Raw genomic sequence first — 24,875 nt, 5'->3', positions numbered from 1 at the left:
TTCTATAGTGCACCTGTAAAAACTTGTGAGGGTCATTGGGAACATGTCAAATTTCCTTAGGAACAGAAGAAGGCGACTCAGCGCTTCAAGCCTGCCCAACCACTCAATAAGATCAGGGCTGACCTACTCCTCAACTCCACATCCTCTTATATTTGTACTAACCTTGCTTATCTTGGATCTGATACACCCACCTTAAAAATATTCAAAGACTCTTCTTTCCTCACCCTTTGAGGAAGAGAGCGCCAAAGACTCTTGATGGTCTGAGAGAAAAAAAATTCTGATCACCTCTGTCATAAATGAGTGACCCCTTATCTTTAAACAATGATCCCTCGTTCCAGATTGTCCCACAACAGGGAAGCATCCTCTCCACACCCACCCTTCGTGATTTATATGTTTCACTTCTCACTCTTTTAAACTCCAGAGGACTCAAGCCCGGCTTGCTCAGCCTTTCCTTTTGAAACACCCTGCCTATCATTGAGGGGTTTAGCAGCCTGATCAAGTATGGTGAGAGATCTTGTCTGTCACATGGGAGCAGGCAGCCCTTGACACCAGTCAGCCTCCCCTTCTGGTCCTGAGCGGCACTGAGCTCGGTGTTGGAGCTGACTGCTGTTTGCTCGTGTTCCTCTGTCTATTTTTTTCTCAGAAGGACCAAGGTTATGACTGGCATCAGACAGCCATCATACCACAAATGAAACCCGATCTCCAGTAAAGGTGTACATCTTTGTACTGAATACTTGAGGAGGGAGGAGTGCTGTGACACCTCACTTGTTCTGACGTCACAGACAGGGATGCGATGCATTATTTAACACTATAGCAGTCTGTGAATTGTTATATCATAGAGATACAGCACAGAAACAGGCCCTTCAGCCCACTGTCCATGCCAGCCATCAGCTACCTACTTACAGTAATCCTACACCAATCCCATTTTATTTTCCCAACATTCCCATCAACTCCCCCAGATTCTACCACTCTGCACGAGTTTGGGATGCGGGAGGAAGCTGGAGTACCTCGGGGAAACCCATGTGGTCAAAGGGAGAATTCCCCACTGACAATGCCCGAGGTCAGGATTGAACCTAGGTTTCCGGCGCTGTGAGGCAGCGGCTCTGCCACCTGCACCACATCCACATGGAGGATTATGAAAGATGTTTCCCCGAGTATGGCACCCTTTAATGGGGAGGTAAATAAGGGTGATTTAATCTGGTAAAACTGTTCAGGAAAATCTCCTGATCTTACCATTTTGTTTTAAATCCTACCTGCATAGGGTGGTGAAGAAGGCGTTTGGTATGCTGGCCTTCATCGGTCAGGGTATTGAGTACAGGAGTTGGGACGTCATGTTGCAGTTGTACAAATCGTTGGTGAGACCACACTTGGAGTATTGTGTGCAGTTCTGGTCGCCCAGCTGTAGGAAGGGTGCAGAAGAGATTCACGAGGCTGTTGCCAGGACTGGAGGGCTTGAGTGATAACGAAAGACTGGATAGGCTGGGACTTTCTTTCCCTGGAGTGAAGGAGGCTGAGGTGATGGCCTTTTAGAGATATATAAGATCATGAGGTGGGGTGGTCAAGGTGGATGGTCATTGTGTTTTTCCCAGGGTAGGGAAGCCTAAAGCTAGAGGACATCGATTTAAGGTGAGAGGGAAAAGATTTAAAAGGGACCCGAGGGGAAACATTTTCACACAGAGGGTGATGGGTATATGGAGCAAGCTACCGAGTAGGTGCGGGTACAATTGCAACGTTTAAAAGACATTTGCATAGGTACATTGACAGGAAAGGTTTAGAGGGATGTGGGCCAAATGCAGGCAAGTGGGACTAACTCGGATAGATACAGCATGGACGAATTGGGCCGAAGGGCCTGTTTCCATGCTGTTTGACTCTCTGTTTCTGTACATGCTGGGGAAGAGGATGCTCTAGAGAGGTCTTCCGAAATGTGGTTATCCATCCCTTGACTGAAACCTTCACTGTTTCTCTCTCTCCACAGGTGCTGCCTGACTGTTGACTGTTTCCAGAATTTTCTGTTTTTATTTCAGATTTCCAGTGTCTGCAGCTTTTTTAATGTTTGCTTGTCCCTCGATGCCTTGCTGTTTATATTTGCGCTCCCAGTACTCAGGAGCTTGCCCTTGATATTGGCCGAATGGAAACATTGTCTGTGGGGTCTCTCCGCGGTGTAGCTTAATCCTATTATGAATGTTGATTGGTTTCTGCACAAATCAGACTTCTGGATACAAGGAAACCTGATGAACCAGTTTAATGAACCAGTTTAATTCTCTCCGTACCTGAATGTACCACCTCTTGCTGGGGTAGAACTCTCTGACCCCTGCGTGCCCTCCAGTGCCTCAGCCAAGGAACCATTCTCTGAATGTGTAGCCAGATGGCACCAGCAATCTCCTTCATTAAGGGCCTTGACGTGTGTCAAAGTCAAGTTTATTGTACATGTATGCACATATGCAATGGAAAACTTACCTGTAGCAGCTTCACAGACACATAGCATCATAATAGCAGCATTCACAAAAAAAGTATATATTAAACATAAATTATACAAAATTATACAAAAAAAGAACACAATTAGAACAAAACAAAATAAAGTCCACTGTAGTGCAAAGTGGTCACATGGAGATGGAGATGGTTACTCAGCTAGGCGTTATGATTCTGTGACAGAATGCTGCAGGAGTTGGGAGGGAACCTGCAGAGGGTTCTGACCCTTCCACCAATGCCCCCTTCCTGCTAATTAGTCAGGGAAGTGGGTTTGTGGGTTTGCCTCAACACATTTCATTAATGGTGGAGGGAGTGAATGATTAAGGTGGTGAGTGAGGTACTAGTCAAGGGTTGTGATCACCTGGCAGTTGTTAGAACATAGAACTGTACAGCACAGGAACAGGCCCTACAGCGCATGATGTTGTGCCGAACTAATTAACCTGGTGATTAAACACCTATCTAAAGTAATCCATTCTGCCTACACAATGTCCATAACCCCTCCATTCTCTGCTCATTCATGTGCCTATCTAAGAGCCTTTTAAATGCCTTTATCATATTTACCTCCACCACCACCCCAGACAGCGCATTCCAGGCACCCACCACTCTGTATATCAAAAAAAACCTGCCCCACACATCTCCTTTGAACTTACCCCCTCTCACCTTAAATGCATGCCCTCCCGTATTAGACATTTCGACCCTGGGAAAAAGATAACTGCTGTATACTCTATCTGCGTCTCTATCTCTGTGTTATGAATCTTTGAAATACAGATGGCTAATTTATATCCACCAACTATTATCTGGCTTTTGTACTGCTTTTCAGGGTATTGTCCTGCTTCGAAATGAAAGCCAGAATTGATGACACTGTCTGTTGCTGGGCAATAGCTCATGGTTCACAAAGTAAGGCTCAGTGCCGAGTTATTAGGTTGACCCTGGATGTGCTCAGTTGTGAATCTCATGGAGGTTGGTGGATCAGTCCCTCTGCCTCTCTTGAGTCACCAGATCTTTCCCACGGCAGTGGTTTCAGGCTGGTTGATTGGCTTTCAGGAGGAAGGGCTTCGATTAAATTATATCCATGCTTCCTGCTATTGGGAATAGCCTGCTGAGGAACTGGCTCTTATCTGGCTCTGCTGCTTCCTGAAGGGTCAGTACCCAATCGACAGTCACTGATTGGTGTGGCTCAGGAAGAAAAGCTCTGGGTAACGGATGGTTATTCATAGCTATAAGCTCACATCTCAGCTGGGGTCAGCACCCATGGGACCAGGCCTCAGCCGGGATCAGCACCCATGGCACTGGACCTCAGCCAGGATCAGCACCCATGGGACCAGACCTCAGCTGGGATCAGCACCCATGGGACCAGACCTCAGTCGGGATCAGCACCCATGGGACCAGACCTCAGTCGGGATCAGCACCCATGGGACTAGAGCCCAGGAACAATCGACAGTTGGTTCCTGTTACCAAGCAGATGTTGGGCTATCATTGCACCCTGAGAAACAGTGACCCTCACTATCGTGGCTCACACTGTGGAGCTGTTGAACACAGCTGTAAGGCGGTAGGAGGAACAAAGCTCGCTTTGTGTTCAAGTGTGTGATATTATCAGTGCCAGTGAGCCCAGTCAGACCTGTTGTTGTTGCTGAATAAATCTGTGTAGTGCTCGAGACCCATGTGGGAGATACAAGCAGTAATTTGATCTGTCAACAAACCCCATCTGTCCAGCAGATGATGAAAGAGATCAGCCAACCAATGGAGGCAGCAGTGATGCTCCCTCAGCTTCACATCACTGCTCCACTTGGCCCGGCTCCAGGGACAAAGAACTCTACTTTCCCTCCCTCCCTTCCTTGAATTTGACTCAAAAGATGTTATTTTCAGGACATCTGTTGTGGCTCTGTGGGTAATACCATGCCTCTGTGTCAGAAGGTTGCGTGTTCAAGTCCCACTTGAGCTTGGACACCTAGGCTGATGCCCTAGTGCAACTTGTAGGGAGTGCTGCATTGCCAAAGGTGCCAGTTTCCAGATGATATTGTAGAGGAAGATTCTGTTCATGGCCTGGGAGACCACATGGGGCGTTCATGTCTCAGCCAAAAGATGACTTCTTCAGACGTGCTGTGACCCTTAATAGAACAGAGAACATAGAACACTACAGCACAGTACAGGCTCTTCGGCCCACAATATTGTGCCAACATTTTATCCTGCTCTAAGATCTATCTAACCCTCCCCTCCCACATAGCCCCCTATTTTTCTATCATTCATGTGTTTATCTAAGAGTCTCTTAAATGTCCATAATGTATCTGCCCCCACAACCCCTGCCGGCAGTGCATTCCATGCACCCACCACTCTCTGTGTAATAAACTTACCCCTGACATGCCCCTTATACCTTCCTCCAATCACCTTAAAATTATGTCCCCTCGTGTTAGCCATTGTCGCCCTGGGAAAAAGTCTCTGACTGTCCACTCGATCTATGCCTCTTATCATCTTGTACACCTCTATCAAGTCACCTCTCATCCTCCTTCTCTCCAAAGAGAAAAGCCCCAGCTTGCTCAGCCTATCCTCATAAGACATGATCTCCAATCCAGGCAACATCCTGGTAAATCTCCTCTGCGTCCTCTCTAAAGCTTCCACATCCTTCCTATAATGAGGCAACCAGAGATGAACACAATACTCTAAGTGTCGTGGCTCACCTTGCTGTGGCACATGCCTGTAAGGTGGTAGGAAGAACAGAGCTCACTTTGTGTTCGAGCAAGCAAGGCCTGGCTGTTTGCACTCAGTTTTCAGGATTGGGACTCGAACTCACAACCTCCTGAAATGAAGTGGATGGTACACTGGCCATGGCTGACACCCAGGGCGGCTTCGCTGGGAGCCAGAGCAATATCAGAAGGCTTCACAGTCTATCGACAGCCTGCTATTCGTAAAACAGTCACGGCAGCTGATCTGGTGGCTGAGTGAGTCAGGTCACATTGTGGTGCAGCACGTCATTGATCTTGGCCGATACCATTAACTTCAGTGTGGCTGGGTGAGGGAGGACCGGTCGTCAGTAGTGTCTGACTGGTGAAAATTGAGTGTTTGCATCTCCTTGGGATCTCCTGGAATGCTTCACAGCGAATGTATTGAAGAGGGAAACACATCAGATGATGAGATCCTTCCCGGAAGCGCTGTCCAAACGGCCGAGCTCTGCTGCTACTTCATGCCCAGGGATCTGCTGCCCTTGTCTATAGTTAACAACCCGGCACTGGTGCACCGTTACAGGTTGGTCTTGAGAAGGTACAGATGGCAAGGTGCAAAGTGTTGTGAGCAGGGTGTGGGGGAAAGGGGCACCATCTAAATCCATGTGCAGAACGGGCACACAAAAGGTATCGGAGACTGCTAGAGTCCGTACCATTGAACTCAGCTGCTGGAGCCGGTATCACAAGAAATTGCAGAGAGTTGTGAACACAGCCCAGTCTTTCATGGAAATCAGCCTCCTTTCCATTGACCCTGTCTACACTTCCCGCTGCCTCGGGAAAGCAGCCAACTTAATCAAAGACCCCTCCCACCTCAGTTATTCTCTCCTTTCAACCCTCTCCAATTGGGCAGAAGATACAAAAGCGACGTACCACCAGGCTCAAGGACGGCTTCTATCCCACTGTTACAAGACCTTTAAACAATAAAGATGAACTCTTGATCTCTCAATCTATCTCATCATGTTCCTTGCACCTTATTGTCTACCTGCACTGCACTTTCTCGGTAACTGTAACACGATATTTTGCATTCCGTTACTGCTTTACCCTTTGTACTACCTCAATGTACTTATGTTTGGACAGCATGAAAAACAAAGTTTCTCACTGTATCTCGTTCCACTGTATCTCGTTCCAATTCCAGTTTACCTAGCATCAGACAAGGACTGAAGAACAGCTGGGGAGCAGGGTGCTGGTGGGGAAAGATGAAGCTTTTAGCTTGAAGCTTTTAAAGCCTGTAGCTGCAGCATAGCATCACAGTGTGTTGGGGTGGAGAGCAGTTGCGGCTTAAATAATTGAGCATGGCTGGATCCATTTTCACCCATACAGAGCTGTATGACACATACATAAGGAACTGCTTTTATAAGCGTTTGTCTCTGTTTTTTTGGCAGAGTACATTTAAAACGCAGAGAATCAACAGCAGAGCGGATTGCGAGAAATGAAAAGTGCTTGAAGTTAGAATGGATGGTGGTTTCACCATGTTAGAGGCTGCTGATCACACTCTGACCAACTGCAGCTCTTCCCCCTGTTGTACCTGCAATACACTAACACATGTGAGGTACTTACAATGCAATACACCAATGCAGGCGAGGTACTTACAATGCAATACACCAACACAGGCGAGGTACTTACAATGCAATACACCAATGCAGGTGAGGTACTTACAATGCAATACACCAACACAGGCGAGGTACTTATAATGCAATACACCAACGCAGGTGAGGTACTTACAATGCAATACACCAACGCAGGTGAGGTACTTACAATGCAATACACCAACACAGGCGAGGGATCTGCAATGCAAGTTAATGGCGTGAACAGTTTGCCATTAACTTATTTTATTTCAGCAGAGAACATGACTTAAAATCAAGCCTTTCCTCTTGTCTACCAAGTAACCATTTTGAATCAATATTGTCACCATATGTTTTTGTACTTTATAACCAAATCCCTGCCATCCATTCAATAAATTTGCCTTGTGGCCAAAATCAGAGTCACAGCTGAGGGCGCAATTCCCTCCCTAAACCTCTGCACCTAATGTTTCATCTCTCAGAGCGCACTGGTCTTGTCAAAAACAACTTGTACTTACAGATAATACGCCAAGTGCGGCCTAACCAGTATTTTCTAATATTGCAACATAACGTCCCAACTTTTACATTCACTGCCCCAACCTACAAAGGTAGAGGTGTTTAGGAGGCTCTTACATAGGCACATAAATATGGAGAGAATGGAGGGATATGGAACATGTGCAGGCAGAAGGTGTAATTAGTGTAATTCAGTATCATTAGCTTAATTGGTTTGGCACAACATTGTGGGCCAAAAGGTCTGTCCTGTGCTCTACTGTTGTATGTTCTGTGAAAGTAAGCATGAGATATGCCTTCTTTACCACCCTTTCTGCCTGTGCTGCCACTTTCAGGGAACAATGGACTTGAACCTCAAGGTCCCTCTGTTCTTGCTTGTTTGTATGACTGGTGTTCTTTCCAAGAGATTTTTTCTGAACAATTGCTGACTTTGGTTTATTTGGTGCCTATTTAGGACAGTGATGTAAATGAATTGTCAAAAATCTCAAAGGGCCAGAGAAGAAAGAATATGGTTAAACTAAAATAAATTTCCCTCTCCCTCTCCCTCTCTTTCTTTCTTTTCATAGCTTTCACATTTCATAGTGCAGGATCCCACAGGCCATGCAGTGATAGTACAATTTTGGTCAGCTTCCGGGTTTGTGGATAATACATTTCTCCTGTACAGCCACCCAGCCCAGTTAATTTGGGCACAGAGAGAACCACTCTTCTTGTAGGCATTACTCCCACAGTGCACCTTGGATGATCAGCCTTGTGCAGGAAAGTGGGATTAGACCAGAGAAGTTTCTTTGAACAGTGTGTCAAGATGGGTCAAATGGCCATCTCCTCCATTGTAGGTTTTCTATGATTCTAAGTTCAACACCCTGCTGTATAAGGAAATGTTATGATTTTTGACAAAGCTTGCTTAAGGGCAGAGGTTTAAAGGAGTACCTTAAAGGGAGGCAGAGAGGTTTGGGGAATGACTTCACAAGTCTTGGAGCCTCTGCTGCTGAAGGCATGGCTGCTGCGCAATGATAAAGTCCAGGGAAGGTTAAAATGGAACGGTGCATATATATTGGCCAGTCAAGGAGGTGGGCTTGGTTTGAGAGAAAGGAAAGGGCGAGGTTACAGAGCCATTTGAATGAGTGGACAAGATGATTAAAGCTGGTAATTGGTTTATTATTGTCACATGTACCAAGATACAGTGAAAAGCTTCATTTGCATGGCAGCCAAACAGATCATTCCAAACAAGGTAGTACAGAGGGAAAAGCAATAACAGAATGCAGAATATGGTGTTACAGTTATAGAGAAAGTGCAGTGCAGGGAGACAAATAAGGTACAAGGACCATGACGAGGTAGATTGAGGGATCAGGAGTCCTTTATTGTACAAAAGGTCCGTTCAAGAGTCTTATGACAGCAGGATGGAAGCTGGCCATGGGCCTGGCCGTACAGTTCTCAAGCTTTTGTATCTTCTGCCCGATGGAACAGTAAGCCAGTGTGGGTTAGTGAAGGTTCTGGTCACCTCCCCTCATTCCTCCTTTGGGCTGTTGGTTCACTTTTCCCTTGAAAGTGTCTCCATATGTGGGAGAAAACTGGAGCTCCTGTGTTAGTCTCAACAAGGCTTTGCTGATACAGCAGTTGGCCACTGGGTATTGAAATTGGACAGGGTGAAAGAGTGGCTCACACTCGAGTATAGAAGATTAAGAGATAATCAGATGAGGAGTTTAAGATGATTAAAGGATTGATAGGGTAAACAGAGAAAAACTATTTCCTCTGGTAGGGAGTCCAGACAAAGGGGGCATAACCTTTAAAATCAGAGCAGGGCTGTTCAGGGGCAGTAACAGCAGACTGTTCTTCACACAAAAGGGGTTGGATATCTGGAATTCTCCCTGCTCTTGAATGCTGTAAGGCTGGGAGTACATTAAAGATAAGGTTTAGACTGATATATTTTTAATCCTGCTAGAGCACTCCAGAGGTAAATGCAATTAGAAAACATTCGTCATAATCTCAGTGAAAGGTAGAACAGGATCGGGAGATTGAGTAGTCTATTGCTGTTCATATGTACCTGCATAAAGAAATCTAATACAACTCCCATTCACTGCATTTATTAATAATTTGAATGAACAAAGAGGTGGTTTTATCCCCAGATTTACAGTTGACAGTGAGAGATGTACATGTTATATTGCAAAAGCAAAATACTTCCAATATTGGAGATTAGATAGATAATAGATATTTATTTATTAGTCACATGTACACCGACACACACAGTAAAATGCGTCTTTATGCATTACTGAGAATGTGCTGGGGGCAGCTCGCAAGGGTCGCCACTCTTCCGGCACCAACATGGCATGCTTGCACCTCCTAACCTGTACGTCTTTGGAATGTGGGAGGAAACCGGAGCACCTGGAGGAAACCCACACAGACACATGGAGAACGTACAAACTCCTGAAATAAAAACCAGAAAATGTTGTAAATACTCTGCAGGTCGGGCAGCATCTGAAGAATTATGCTGGTAAAAGGTCATTAATCTGAATGTTAACTCTCTTTCCGTGGAGATCACCTCTCCTGCTAAATATTTACAGCATTTTCTGTTTTGATCAATGTGAGTTGTACACATGGTTACAGAAAGCCTCAAAGGGACATAGGCAAACACCGAGTAAGTGGGCAAAATTATGGCCGATAGAGTTCAGTGTAAACTGTGGAGGAGCAAAGAGATTCATTATCACATGCACAAAGGGACTCACTAACATCTGCACAAATTATTGAAAGTCAGTGATTGCTGGAACTTCTGAAACCACACTGATCCAGGCAAATAGCAAGTGTTCCTTCACACTCCTGACTTATACCTTGTAGATGGTGGAAAGATTCTGGGGTGTCAGGAGGTGAGTCGCTCACCACTTTACACCCAGCCTCTGACCTGTCCTTCTGGCCACTGTATTTACATTAAGTTTCCTGTCAGTGGTGACCCCACGGATGTTGACAGCAGAGGTTTCAGCGACGATAATGTCACTGGATACTGAACTAGGATATGTTGCCCCTCATCCGGGGTTACGTTCGTGCCTGTGTGTCCCTGGAGAAGGAGCGCGTGATATCCATGGGTACAGTGGGGGATTTCCAGGACCAGTGGGCACCACAGGGGCTTGAATGCGTTCTGGATAGAGATGATCGTGATATAATTCAAAACTGTAAGTAGTGTGAACTAATACTGTAATGTTATAATAAAGTGATGCTGTAATCACTGAATAAACCTCCTTCAGAAAGGGAAAAAATAAAAGTGGAAAATGTTATCAACAAATGGAATTTTGGCCTTTGGGTTCAATGGATTGGAATATGCAGGCAGGAGGATGTGGATGATATTCACGTATGGTCTGCTAAGCGATAAGTAACATTTGAACCTTACAATTGCCCTCTCGCCTAAGGTATCAATGAGTGACAAGATATTTGTGCATTGAGTGATCAACATGTGGAAAGGAACAGTGGAAGGAGAGAGAATGCAAACAGACTTGCATCCATAAAGCACTGTCCATGACTTCAGGACATGTTGATTAGCAGATAAACATTGACATGTTGGTTGGCAGGTAAATACTGGCCAGGATTCTAGGAATGACTGGCACACCTCTTTGCAATTGTGTGAGAGGCAGGGCTTGGGATTATTTGAATCTTGCGATGGTAGGGACTTTAGGCCTTTCTGGGTTTAAGAGTGGAGAAGGGTCGAACCATTCCTTCAGCCTTTTGTCCTACTTGGTCTACTTCACCACTAGTGGCATGTAAGCTCACAGTTAGAACAAAGCCAAAAGGATGGCAGGGGTTCTATATGACTGCCAGAGTAGTTAATTTGCGGCATATGATGTTATATACCCATTACCATGTACGTCAGTCTACATACGACAGAGACTACAGATAATGTAGCTTGGAGTTGCCGTCCTTCGTGAGGCCCTGTTGCAGCAATTGTGCATTTCATCATTGAAAGAGTATTTGCCAAGAGCTTCTTCATGAAGAGACTGTTAAATTCATTCATTGGATGTGGCTGTCGCTGGCAAGGTCTGCACTCATTGGCCAAACCCAACCACGCATGAACTAACTGGCTTGATGAGTTATTTTAGAGGGTAGTTAAGAGTACAACCACTTTGGCCAGACTGGAAAAGTGTTGCAGGTGTCCTTCCCTCTTGGTGATCCAGATAGGTTCCTAGAATAATCAGGAATCGTGTGGTCAACATTCTTAACATCAGTCTTTTATGTCAGTTTTAGAAATTCACTGAATTTAAAATCCTCTCTCAATTTTATTGAGTGTCTCTATATCATTAGTCCAGCACACTGGATTGTGAATCCACTATTATAATTACCATACTGTAGCACGTCTAATAGGTAATATTGTGTTCCTCAACCTCATACAGGGTGGACCAGACTGAAATGAAGAAAGAATGGAACTACTTGTGCTTCAGTTTTATTTGGTTTGAAAGGCAGCTTTTTACTAACGTGGGCAAGGTGCTAGAAAGTTTACAGAAGCAAGTCATTCCATTAGAACAATTTGAGAAGCTTTTTTCTCCATTTCAACTTTGTAGACTGTATCGTTTTCATTTCCATTTTGCTTTTCTGTGGGTTCAGAGTGGTTTCAAGTACCCAGTGAGCCTCACCTCATTCACGCCAGAGGTTGTCGCAGTCTGGAATTAACCAGCGGCACTCCCGGCCAGGTTTAGGAACTTGTTTACCCCTTTACATACTATTAAGACTGTAACGTGCTCCTATGCATGGGTGTGGGGAGGCTCCCTGTGGTTACAATTTGTTTAAAACAAAGCTGTAATTGGAGTATTTAGAAATGAATTGTGATTTTGTTCACTTGGTGGTCCTTCTCCCAATAACAACCGATAAACTGAATGAATGGTAATGGGAGTCAGGAGTTGCCTTTGACCATTCCTCCAACTTGGAATCTTTCTGCTTCTGGCGCCACTGTGCTTGAGGAGGAGGTGAGCACGTAGGGTCCTCGGAACATTGCCCATCCACGTGGAGCTCTCACTGCAACTCCTGCCTGCCTGCCTGCTCTGTATCCTGCAACACAGGCACCTTTAGGTCCTGTTTGTGCTTAAGTTGTCCTGACAGTGGCTGAAGATTTCACATTAGTCCCCGGGAGAAGGCGTAGGCATTGCTGTCACTCACTGCAAGCTGCACACAGTGCAAAGCTCAGCGGACTGAAAGGTCTTGACATGCACAGCGGGGCTTTAGTAAATATTATGTTTGTGCTAAACCCATTACTGTGCTTCATTGCAGTTGCCTTCAAGAACCACAGCTGTAACAAGATAGCTGGTGGATATGGTAACCATGGCAACAGGAAGGTGCCTGGATTGGTGGACGGGATGCTGCCAGAGGGAGAGCTCTTGTTGCAGGTTTGTCACTTTGGCTGGGTAGCCAGCTACCTCCTCACTGACGTATCCCTGTTAATCCTAAACTCTTTTCCATCTTCTTTCCCTCCCACCCCCCCACCACCGCACCCCCCCCACCCGAGTATTAAAGGTTAATCCTTTTAGGAGCTCTGACTGTAATCCCAAGGTGCTGATTGGCCTTTACAGCAGATGCCTCCGCTCCTGGTTTATTTTCAGCATCCAAGGGCAAAGTGGGGCGTTCCCGTTGAGCAAGGTGAGGAGAGAAAGCTGAAGAGGTTGGCAGCAACACTGTCAGATCTGAGCGCTCATCTTGTTCAACAGATGATGACTTGTGACAGTTGTACATTCAGTGAGTTTAAGAGCATCCGTCAGCACTGCTTATCGGGTAGGGGGAGGGTGAGTGACCCTCATTTTACAAGACAGGCAAAGCTACATCACAAGCGGCAGGACCTCTCAGTTGCCGAACTAAACTTTGTTATTTTAGCAACTAAAATCAATGCAATCTAAAGGCATTGTTGAAAGTGCTCTTTTCCTTTATTACTTAAGTGTTATCATGACTTTTCTCTCATAATGCAGGGTTTATTTCCTCTCATCTCTGCCTGACTGGCTCCTGTTTTCCCTGCTCACAGTAGACCTTCTCTGTAAGATCCTCCCTGTGGTGCCAATTGTGACAGCTATGGGCTTCTGCACTTCAGAATCAGATTTATTATCACTGACTTATGTGAGGTGAAATTTGTTGTTTTGCGTCAGCAACACAGTGCAAAGACATAAAATTACTCTAAGTTACAAAAATAAATAAATAATACAGAAGGAAAGGAATAGCGAGGTCGTGTTCATGGGTTCGTGGACTGTTCAGAAATCTGATGGCAGAGGGGAAGGAACTGTTGAGTGTGGGTCTTCAGGCTCCTGTACCTCCTCCTCAATGCTAGTAATGAGAAGAGGGCATGTCCCAGATGGTGAGGGTCCTTAGTGATAGATGCCACCTTGAGGCACCGCCTCTTGAAGATGCCCTCGATGGAGCTGGCTGACTCTACAACCCTCTTCCACTCTTTTCAAACAAAAAGAGAAATGTTTTACAATCTTTGGCAGGGGAACAGGAGCAAAGGTTAGGAACATCTAATTAACCACAGTTGATAATAGAGCCATAGATGCATACGGCACAGAAACAGACCCTTCGGCCCAACTCGTTCATGCCAACCAAGGTGCCCAACTTGTTCATGCCAACCAAGGTGCCCATCCAAGCTAGTCCCATTTGCCTGCGTTTGGCCTCTAAACCTTTCCTATTCATGTACCTGTCCAAATGTCTTTTAAATGTTGTTATTGTACCTGCCTCAACCACTTTCTCTGGCAGCTCATTTCTTATATGCACCACTCTCTGCGTGAAGAAGTTGCCCTTCAGGTCCCTTTTAAATCTTTCTCTTCTCACCTTAAACCTATGCCTTCCCTGGGAAAAAGACTGTTTGCATTAACTACAAGAGCTGCTCTTCTTGGTACCCCTATTAGCCAGGAACCATTCTGCTCCACAGTGTGGTTGATCACCATTGTTCATGATTTAAGAGTATGAGAAACAAGAGCAGGAGGGGTCACATTTACCTGTTCCACCGTGCAATAAAATCACCATCTCAAGCCCACTTTTCTGCCCGACCTCTACACACCTTTCACCTGCTAATGTCTAAGAAACCAGCAGCCTCAACCTACGATATACTCAATAACTCATTGTCCATGCCATCTGGGATAGAGAGCTTCAACTTTCACAACCCCCCGCCCCCCCCCCCCCACCCCATGTAAGGAAATGTCTGCTCTTCTCAGTCCCAAATACCTGGCCGCTCATCCTATGACCACTCCTTCCCCCGGTGTAGGATTTGGTACAGCGGGGCGTGATTTATTTCGCTTTGCTCCGAATCAAATACTGAAGCCCAGTTTTGCACTACTGGCCAGCAACCTGTCAAAGAGGACGTGCAAGTGAGCCCAGGGAGTTGGACACAAAGCTTTCAGCTGTCTGCTCATTGGTCTTGGTCGGTGGCCTCCAATCCTGTGCCCTCAACTTTAAGTAGCTGGCTGCCTTGAGAGAAACTGTCCGCTGCCCTCTGGAGATTGACCTTGCTGATTGGTCTACAGTTTATGCAGCTGTGTCTTGAATTTAAGGCTCCTGCGTCATTTATGGGATTCTCCCAACAAATTCCTGTCGGGCTACAGCAGCAGCTGGGAGCTCTGCACTGAGCCAAGACCAGCGTCTCCTGTAGTTTTGACCTCAGATCGTGGAACCCCTTGTGGTTAACTCCAGCCTATCCATGTGGAACAGTGTTCTGATCCGTGAGGGATTTGGTTCTGATTGACTGCTTCCTCAAGGAACCAGCAGCTGGGAACCGTGGTCACTTGTAAATTATTGAACGTGTAACTTCTTGGTAGTGGTGATTGTAGATCCCTGTGGGAAACCCTGTGAAGACAGAGGAACAGGGTTTCCCACTGTGAAGTCAGGTGTAATCTGACATGCACTGTGTATCTTTCCATGTGCTTACCCCTGGCCTTCCACAGAGCTGCTTACACCAGAACCTCTTGCTGCCCTGAAGGCACTGATTGGGTCACTTCTGCTCGCTCTGGTTCCCTGCTCCTGGACTTGAGGACTCCCCTCACGTTCGTTCCTCATATGACGTCACAGGCTGGATACTGATCCGGTTACATCCCTGGTTTCCTTATCTCTCACTCTCACCACCCCAACCACCCCCCCCCCCCCCCCCCCACCACCCCACTGGGCATTGATTCATGTGTGTAAGGGTGATGGGTGGGAAGTAATGGGATTTGGAGTTTCTGTTGCCTAGAGCAAGCCCCGTGGGGCAGCTACTCCCACCCCATCCGAGGAAGCAACATGGGACTGTAAAGGTCCAGAGGTGTAATAAGACCCTAAGATATAGGAGCGGAATTAGTCCATTCGGCGCATCGAGTCTGCTCTGCCATTCAATCGTGGCTGTTTTCAATCCAAGTCTCCAGCCACCCTTAACCCCTTTACCAATCAAGAACCTATCAACTGCCTTAAATACACTCAATGAATTGGTCTCCACTGCCCTATGTGGCAACGAGTTCCACAGATTCACCACAGAAATACCTCCTCATCTCAGTTTTAAAGGGATGTCCCTTTATTCTGAGGCTGTGGCCTCAGATCCTAGCCTCTCCTACCAATGGAAACATCCTCTCCACATCCACTCTAGCCAGGCCTGTCAGTATCTGGTAAGTGTTGCAGAGGTTAAAAGCCTATGACAGAAGCGCTGGGGCAGAACAGGAGTGTTCCTCACATTCACCCTCCACCCCCTCCATTTAAAGAGTTCCTGCTACTATTCAGGGCTTACATGAGTGTTCCTGGTGTAATCTGGGGTGGATCTGGGAGGAATGGCCCCCAGGGTGCTGGTATCCACCCCTTTCACCTGTATTTCGCAGCAAGCACAGTAGTGTAGTGGTTAGCATGACACTATTACAACGCCAGTGACCTGGGTTCAATTCCTACCGCTGTCTGTAAGGAGTTTGTACGTTCTCCCTGTGTCTGCGTGGGTTTCCTCCGGGTGCTCCAGTTTCCTCCCACATTCCAAAGACATATGGGTTAGGAAGTTGTGGGCATGCTACATTGGCGCCAGAAGCGTGGCGACACTTGCGTGCTGCCCCCAGAACACTCTAGGCAAAAGATGTATTTCACTGTGTGTTTTCGATGTACATGTGACTAATAAAGATATCTTATGACACTTCCTAGGTCCAAACCCAGCTTCAATCAGCCACTCCAAGGACATACACCAAACTCCCACCAACCAATCAATCCGGTCTGCGATCAATTTCAGCCAGTCAAAACTTACCCGAGTTAAATCACCCCTGTTTTTCCCAGCAGTCCGTCACAACATCTGTCTGCAGTATCTACTGCAGGAATTCCTGCTTCAGAGAGAATGGTCCACAGCCATTGACAAGGCAGGAGCATGACGGGATACTCGCTGCTTGCCTGGTTGAGTCCGGCTCCAACAACCCTAAAGAAGCAAAGCACCACCCAGGATAAAATGCTCACTTGATTGGCACCCCACCCATCGCTCTGAACGTTCGTTCCCTTCCCCCCAATGGTGCAGTGGCCACTGCGTACCCTGTCGATACGGGGCTCCGGTTACCTCCCACATTCAAAGATGTACAGGTTAGGAAGTCGTGGGCATGCTATGTTGGCACTGGAAGTGTGGCGACACTTGCGGGCTGCCCCCCAGAACACTCTACACAAGAGGTGCATTTCACTGTGTGTTTTGATGTACATGTGACTAATAAAAATATCTTAACTTATCTTATTTACATACGGCTATCAGTGGGTTAGATAGGAATGGTTGTTACACAGTAAAAAGAAGCACTGTGTTGCAGGAACTTCCTTGTATTGTTTGAGATGTTAAACTAAGACTAGAAGGTGTCAAAAATTAAAGGCCATAGGGAGGAAGTTTAAAGGAGATCTGAGAGGTAAAGTTTTCACACAAGAAGTAGTTGGTATCTGCAATGAGCTGCCAGAGGAGGTGGTGAAAGAACAGTAATAACATTTAAGAGGCATCTGGACAGGTACTTGAATGAGCAGGGCATAGGGGGATATGGAATTAATGCAGGCAAGTGGGATTGGTCTAGACAGGCATAATGGTCAGCATAGACGCAGTGGGCCGAAGGGCCTGTTTCCATGCTGTATCACTCTGACTCTGTGGGATGGGCCACCTCCAGTGGATTTTAAAAGTTCCAGGAAAGTTTGAAGCAGGAAATCCTTCCCGTGTGCAGACTAACATTCCATCCACAACCAAAGTCATCAAAAACAAATGATCTCATCACTTTGATGCAATTTGATATCTCTGAGTTCTTGTTGTATGCAAATGATCCACCTTTTTTCAGCCTACAGGGTATGGGTGAGGCCGCACCTGGAGTACTGCACACAGGTTTGGTCCCCTTACCTAAGAAAGGATATAGTAACATTGGAGGGAGTACAAAGGAGATTCTCCAGGCTAATTCCTGGGATGAGAGGGTTGTCCTGCAAACAGGTTGGGTCTGTGTTCTTTGGAGTTTAAGAGAATAAGGGGTGACATTATTGAATCATATAATATCCGAAGGGAGCTTGACAGGTTAGATGTCGTAATGTTTTCGCTTGTGGGACTTAGACGAGGGGACATAGTTTCAAGAAAAGGGCTGGTCATTTAAAACTGAGACACCGTGAAAATTTCTTATTGCAGAAGGTACTGAATTTCTGAATTCTCTGCCCCTGAGAGTTGTGGAGGCTGTGTCCTTGGAAGTATTGAAAATGGAGGTGGATAAATCTGAAAGAAAGGAAGGATTGTTGCAAGCAGCAGATGTTGCAATCGTCACTTGCCCTCTCAAGTGGCAAAATCTTTAAATGTTTGCAAGTCTTGGATTTTGACTCCCCCTTCACAATTCCAGCTTGCTGTGCATGTGCAGCTCTGTAACTATTGGGCTTGTAAACACTTACGTGAATAATCTTCAGTGTGATTGGTTGAAGCGATGTGCCACTGCTTGAACCTGTTCACAAATGCTATTGAGGATCACCTAGATTCTCCATAGAGGATCCCTAGAAGCTGTCACTTGCAATGTGTCAGCAATAATTATAGTGAGGAACTATGGCAATCCTTCATAGTTTTCTCAGCCAAGAAGAAACATTGGTAAAGCATGTAGAAGATGTCATATTTGGTATCAATTTCACTTCATTCACATCAGTTTTGAAAAAGTATTCTAATACATGTCAAATTGACAGTCACTTCTGAGAATTCATAAAGTAGAAGGACATTCTAGGCTGATTGAATCAAGTTAGAGGAATATTCCTTCCCATGCTCTTAATGGGATCAATCTATTTACATGCATAAAACAATCTGATGGAGGAACTCAGTGTGTCTCCGTCGTATTCACATGGATCCGTTCCTTTGACATGTGGATACTGTCGGATCTCAAATTGCTCTGGGAATCTCACTGATGCACATTATATGAGCTATTTCAGGCAGTGTTGCACTGGGATGGACTCCTCCCATCTGCTTTGCTGATTACTTGTGTGATAACATGACCACCAAGTTGATAAGTCAGTCTGATAGCCACTGCAACATCTGCTTTTCTGATCATCTTAATCCATAGATATAAAGTACTTGTCCACTCTTGTCCAGCAAACCTGGATTTGAATGATCTTCATTCCTTTCTCTTTGATGCTGCCCTCCCACAAATTCCCTCTCCTTCGTTTTCCACTGAAGTTTGCTACTGAACTCTTCTATATGTTCCAGTGCATTACCCATTTGTCATCTTCTGCAGGGTTCTCTGGACACTGAAGGAGCAGCCAATTCTTTGTGAGTCGGGGACTGAGATCAGTGCCATATCTCACAGTGACAGCACGGGCTAATGTTCTTCAGGAGCCATTGGATGACAATCAGTGGGTCTGGCACAGACCTGGGATAAAAGTCCTCATTGTATCAGCGCTGTACAGTTATACACGTTAAGCACAGATTCAAGGTTTCATGACCGTCCGAGAGAAGAAATTCTTCATCTCCATCTTAAACAGACAACTCATTATTCTGAAACTATAGCCCCTAGTTCTAAACAGTCCCACTAGGGGAATGAACATCAGCATCCACCCTGTCAATCTCCCTCAGAATCTGATAGGTTTCAATACAACCTGCTCCCATTCTTCTCTGCTCCAACGAGTGTGGGCCCAAGCTGCTCAGTCTCTCTTCATACATCAATTCCGTCATCCAGTAATCAACCTAGTGTCTGTATGCTGCACTGCCTCCAATCCAAGCACATACTTATTTACATATTGCAACCAAGACTACATGCAGTAGTCCAGGTGCAGTCTCACCACCACCCTGAGAGGTTGCATCATAACTTCCCTACTTTGGAATGCCATTTCCTTGCAGAAAAGGCCAACATTCCATCAGCCTTCCAAATTGCTTGCTTAATCGCTTAGGAATTCCCCTCTCCAGAGAAATGTGGAGGTGGAGTCGTTGAATGTGTTCGAGGTGATGATAGACCAGAGACACAAACGATGGGCAAGTGGAAGGGTATGGGTAGAGATTGGCAAGGTGGTGCTGAGGCCACCTACTCCTCTTCTTGTTTCTTGCGTTCCTATGCAGAAATGGACCCATGTGCTTCATCAAATACACATCAGAACGTTGAAAGGCCATCGACCTGAAATATTAACCCTGTTTCTGCCTTCACACTCTATTCCTGTTAGCATGGATTTGTTCGTGATCCTGTCTAATTTGATTGACTTTTCTGATGAAGCAACAAAGTGTATTGATGAGGACAGTGTGGTTAATATAATGCATTTAACATGGTCCCAAATGGGAGGCTGGTGTAATGGATTAGAGGCCATGGGATCCAAGGCAGGTTGGCAAATTGGGTCTAACGATGGCTTGGTAATGGGAGGCAGAGGGTGATAGTGGAGGGTTTTTTTGTGATGGGAAGCCAGTGATCAGTGCTGTGACCCATATTGTTTGTTATATACACTAATGACTTAGATGTGGCTGTAGGATGTATGATTGGTAAATTTGCAGCTCGCACAAATATTGGTGGTGGTGTTGGTGAGGAGGATAATGTTAGGCTACAGAATGATGTTGACTGGCTGGTAAATTGGGTGGAGCAATGGCAGATTGAATTTAATCCTGATAAGTGCGAAGTGATGCACTTTGGAAGGTTTAATAAGTGAAGTTCATTTGCCATTAATGGTAGGGAGATAAGATAAGATTTCTTTATTAGTCACATGTACATCAAAACACACAGTGAAATACACCTTTCTGCGTAGAGTGTGCTGGGGGCAGCCCTGCAAGTGTCGCCAGGCTTCCGGTGCCAACATAGCATGCCCACAACTTCCTAACCCGTACGTCTTTGGAATGTGGGAGGAAACCGGAGCACCCGGAGGAAACCCACGCAGACACGGGGAGAACATAAAACTCCTTACAGATAGTGGCTGGATTTGAACCCAGGTCGCTGGCGCTATAAAGCACTACGCTAACCGCTACACTACCATGCCTGCGGTATTGAGGAATGAAGCAGCCTCGGTCTAAAAGTCCGTAGATCCCTAAAGGTGACAGCACAGGTGGAAAAGGTGGTGAAAAAGGCATATGGGATGCTTGCCTTGATTAGCTGGGGCATAGAACATAAGAGCAGGGAGGTGATCGTGCAACTTTGGTTCGGCTAGAGCTGAGTATTATATGCAGTTCTTGTCAGGAATGATGTGATTGCACTGGAGAGGGTACAGAGGAGATTCACCAAGATGTTGCCTGGGATGGAGTGTTTCAGTTATGAGGAAGGACTGGACAGGCTTAGTTTCTTTTCTTGGAGTGGAGGAGGCTGAGGAGGACCTGACAGAGAGATTCAAAACATTGAGTGGCATCGATAGGGTAGATAGTAGGAAACATATCCCCATGGCAGAAGTGTCTAAAGTCAGAGGGCGTAGGTTGAAAGCAGGGTGTAAGAGGTTTAGTGGTCATCTTGGAAGAATTTTTTTTGCCCAGAGAGAGGTTGGAATCTAGAGTTCAATGCCTGAGTAGGTGGTGGAGGCAGAGACTCTCACAACATTTAAGAAGCATCTGAATTGCCAAGGCATAAAGGCATCGGACAAAGTGCTGGTAAATGGGATTAGTGTAGATGCATAATTGATGGTCAGTATGGACGTGGTGGGCCGAAGGGCCTGTTTGTGCGCTGTATATCTCTATTGTTGCCAGTAATGGACTTCTCTTCATGATCTGAAGCAGGAAACCAATAGACTCCTTCAAGGGAGGTGAATGAGGGTGGTGGTGGGGGGGGGGGGGGGGGGGGGGGGTCTATGTGAAGGATTGCAACAGAGCTTGTCAGGAGCTGTTTCATTCATTCTGTTTCATTCATTACACGTCACCTGAAACATAATCAGAGTTATCAGTATCGTGCTCCCTGAAAGTGACTGGGACTTTATGCACTCAACCACCACCACCTCCTCTTCACACATCCCTCCTTGAGATCTCACATCCTTGGGAGTCCTTGTTCCTGGCTGCACTCGTATCTGCTGCAACGTCCTTGTCACCTCAAGCAGCTCTTCCTTCCAATGCCCTGAGGTAAAGCGCGTGGCTGAATCCTTCGTCCTTGCCTGTCTCTCATCATTTAATGCAGTGCACCCTGTGAAGGCCAGCTGGAGAGGTGTGGCCACCTCAACACATCCTTCCATCCACTCTCTAATCACCCCTGTCAAAACCCCATGGCTTTGCCATTTTCCAGCTTTAGGGCCTGGGTGAACCCTGTTCAGTTCTAAAAGAAAGAGCATAGACTTGCATTTTTGAGGCATTTTCCATAGGTCAGGTTGCTCCAAAGGGCTTCATGGCCAATGAAATACCTAGTCATTGTTGCAATGGAGGAAATTTGGCAGCCAATCTATGTACAGTTCACTCCCACAAATGTCAGTGATTGGATGATCAGTTTTCAGTAATGTCGATTGAAGGATATTGTCCAGGACACTGGGTATAATTCACTGCTATTCAAACTAGTACCACATATACCTTTGATATCCATCTGAGAGATTGGATGGGGCCTTGGATGATGTCTCTTCTCAAAGGGGGCACCTTGCACAGTGCATGGTCCCTCGGCAATGCATTGAAGCGTAAACTAAGATTTATGCATTCAAATCCCTGGACTGGGACCTGAATCTGGAACCTCTTGATTTGGGCAAGGACTTTACCAACTGTGATTGGCTGACAAAACTAATATTATCTTCGTAGGTTCCATCAAAGATCCCCAGGACAAGAGGTGGGGGTCTACCTGCTCGACTCTGGTTCCCCCTCCAAATCTGGTGGACCACGAAACTTGCATTCTGTCCCCTGCATCTCCCCCACCCCCATCTCTTGCCAAGGTCCTGACCCACATCTTGTGGTCGATACTTCCAGTGTTGCTCCTGCTGACTGAGAAACTCCACCTTCAACATGCTGTCAGTACTACGATGGAGCATTGGCTGAGAACATTCTGTATGAGTCTCTGGAGTTGAGCTTGAACCTACAGTCTTCGGCTGGGCAAGATTGAGCCACAGCTGACTGAACTCTTGATGAGGGCACAGGGTACAATACAAAAAGCCAGCCATTGAATGGTGGGGCAGGCTTGAAGGCTTGGTAGCCTTACTCCATCAGCATCGGCCAGCAGAGAGCAGTGACTCTTGGTCGAGGGAGGAATGCTGGCTGGGATTGCAGGAAGGCATCCTAGGCTTCTGTGAGTAGGTTTGTGGGATTCTAAAGGTGGGACCTGAGCCATCCACAGGACAGTAACACTGATAATGTGATGCTCACTCAGTGATGCACTTGAGTGAGACTTCAGCTTGAACTCAAATCCTGGTAGCCCACGAAGCCACTTTCTTCTGATGTGTAGTTAAGAGAACATGGAGGCTAAGCCGATACATTTGCAATAGTTCTTCATGTAGAAAAGTGGATCAGGCACGGATTCTTGACTCCACTGAGTCTTGTTTCAGAATTGCAGTACACAAGGGAAGCATGGATTACTCTATGGATGGGCAAAGTTTCCCAGGAACCAGAAGAGCAGTCGTTGTTCAATTCTCGGAGTGATCAAACAGCTATCAGGATCAAAGATGCGGAAACCAAATTCCTTGGATTCCAAGGAAGTAAAACCTGGCTCAAGTGCAGAATTCTGCTACGTTCCATCGGAATTGCAGGAAGCTTGCTTCTTTGCTTTCGACTCGTTGCAGCACTGGCCGACAAAACAGCAGGAGATGGAGTAGTTTCATCGGTAAGAGGCTTGAATGGGACTGCACCAAAACGGGCGGTTATGACTGGAGATCCTTTAACCCAGTCACTCAGGAAGTCCTTAGTTTGGCTCAGTGCAGCATTAAGCATGCAGATGGATTTCTTAACTAAGGCAAGTAGGAGTTGGGAACCCAGGAGTTGGGAACCCAGGAGTTGGGAACCCAGGATTTGGTACTCAGTCCCTTCCATCTTTGTTCACACAACCCCCTCCCCTGAAAACGTATTCACCCACTGGTTTAAAAAACTGCTGTTGCCAACCATACTTCGCTCAACTGCATGCCTTCACATCTATGCAACTGGCATCATGTGGAGAGTATCATCCTGAGCCGGGCTCGTCTCAGTGGAACTGAGGGGAAGGTCCCCTGGCAGACCTTGGCCCACCCTCTCTGTGGCAGGCTGCAGTACCCCTTCTGCTGGCTACCCCACAATGCGGGTGCAGTTGGCATGTCTACCGGGCAGGCAGACGAGGCCATGCTATCAGTAAGATCAATATGATAAACCATCCTCCCAAACTTCACAGATCTCCAAAGAGCCTTCTCCGTACTGTCACAACAAGCTCTCCTGGATGCACTTTAAAAATTCCACCCTGTGTAATCCTTTCACACTAGGAGAATCCCAGTTAATATTGGAGAAGTTGAATCCCTTGCTGTCACAGCCCTTCTCCTCTTCTACCTCTCTGTGATTTGCCAATATAATTGCTCCCCCATCTCCCACTGACTGTCGAGGAGCCTTCAGCATAACCGCAACAAAATGATCACCCCCCTTTTTAATTTCCAAAGTCTCTTCATGTTGTCTCATTTGAAGAGCCTTCTAAGACACCCCCTCTCACTACTGCAGGAATTGTTTCGCCCAGAGGGTGGCTGCAATCTGGAACACACTGCCTGAGGGGGTATTGAAGGCAAAGACTCTCATAATGTTTAAGAAGCACTGGTTGAGCATTTGAATTGACAAGGCACAGTAGGCTCCAGACCAAGTGCTGGTAAATGGGATTGATATAGATGGGTATTTGATGATCAGTATGGCCTGTTTCTGTGCTGTATGACTCTATGTCTCCAAGAAACAACCAGCAACCTAGTTAAGGAAGCAGTTCTCAAGGAGTGCCATGGAAGAAGAATGTAGAGAGACCGAGAGTTTGAAGAAAGGACTTCCAGAGTTTAGGGCCTCTATAGCAGAAGGCCTGGTCACAGTTAAAGCAATTAAAGCTGAAAGCATGGAACAATTAAAGTTGGAGATGTGCAAGAACCAAGAATCGGAGAGGTGCAAGAACCCACAATTGGTGAAGTAGAGAGGTCCAAGAGCAGTAGTGTAGTTAGAGGTTCCAGAGATAGAGTAGTAATTTTTCCCAGGGTTGGGGAATCAAGAACTAGAGGGCATGGGTTTAAGGTTAGAGAGGAGAGATTTAATATGAACCCGAGGGGCAACTTTTTTTATGCAGAGGGTGGTGAGTATATGGAATGAACTGCCAGAGGACGTGGTTGAGGCAGTTACATTTAGAAGGCACTTGGA

At 46.2% G+C, this 24,875-nt stretch overlaps 1 protein-coding gene across 1 annotated transcript in view; it reads left to right on the top strand.

Moving 5' to 3' along the window:
- The window catches only part of LOC127570906 (aryl hydrocarbon receptor-like), a 136,426-nt gene that overhangs the window by 62,299 nt on the left and 49,252 nt on the right, over positions 1-24,875 (top strand). The window contains 1 exon segment of the mRNA XM_052016832.1: positions 12,497-12,612. Within this exon segment, the coding sequence (XP_051872792.1) occupies positions 12,497-12,612 (116 nt within the window).

Source organism: Pristis pectinata, chromosome 1 (genome assembly GCF_009764475.1).
Source record: "Pristis pectinata isolate sPriPec2 chromosome 1, sPriPec2.1.pri, whole genome shotgun sequence".
NCBI lineage: Eukaryota > Metazoa > Chordata > Chondrichthyes > Rhinopristiformes > Pristidae > Pristis > Pristis pectinata.
The sequence above is the reverse complement of the archived record's forward strand: the minus strand, read 5'-3'. Positions and strand labels throughout refer to the sequence as shown.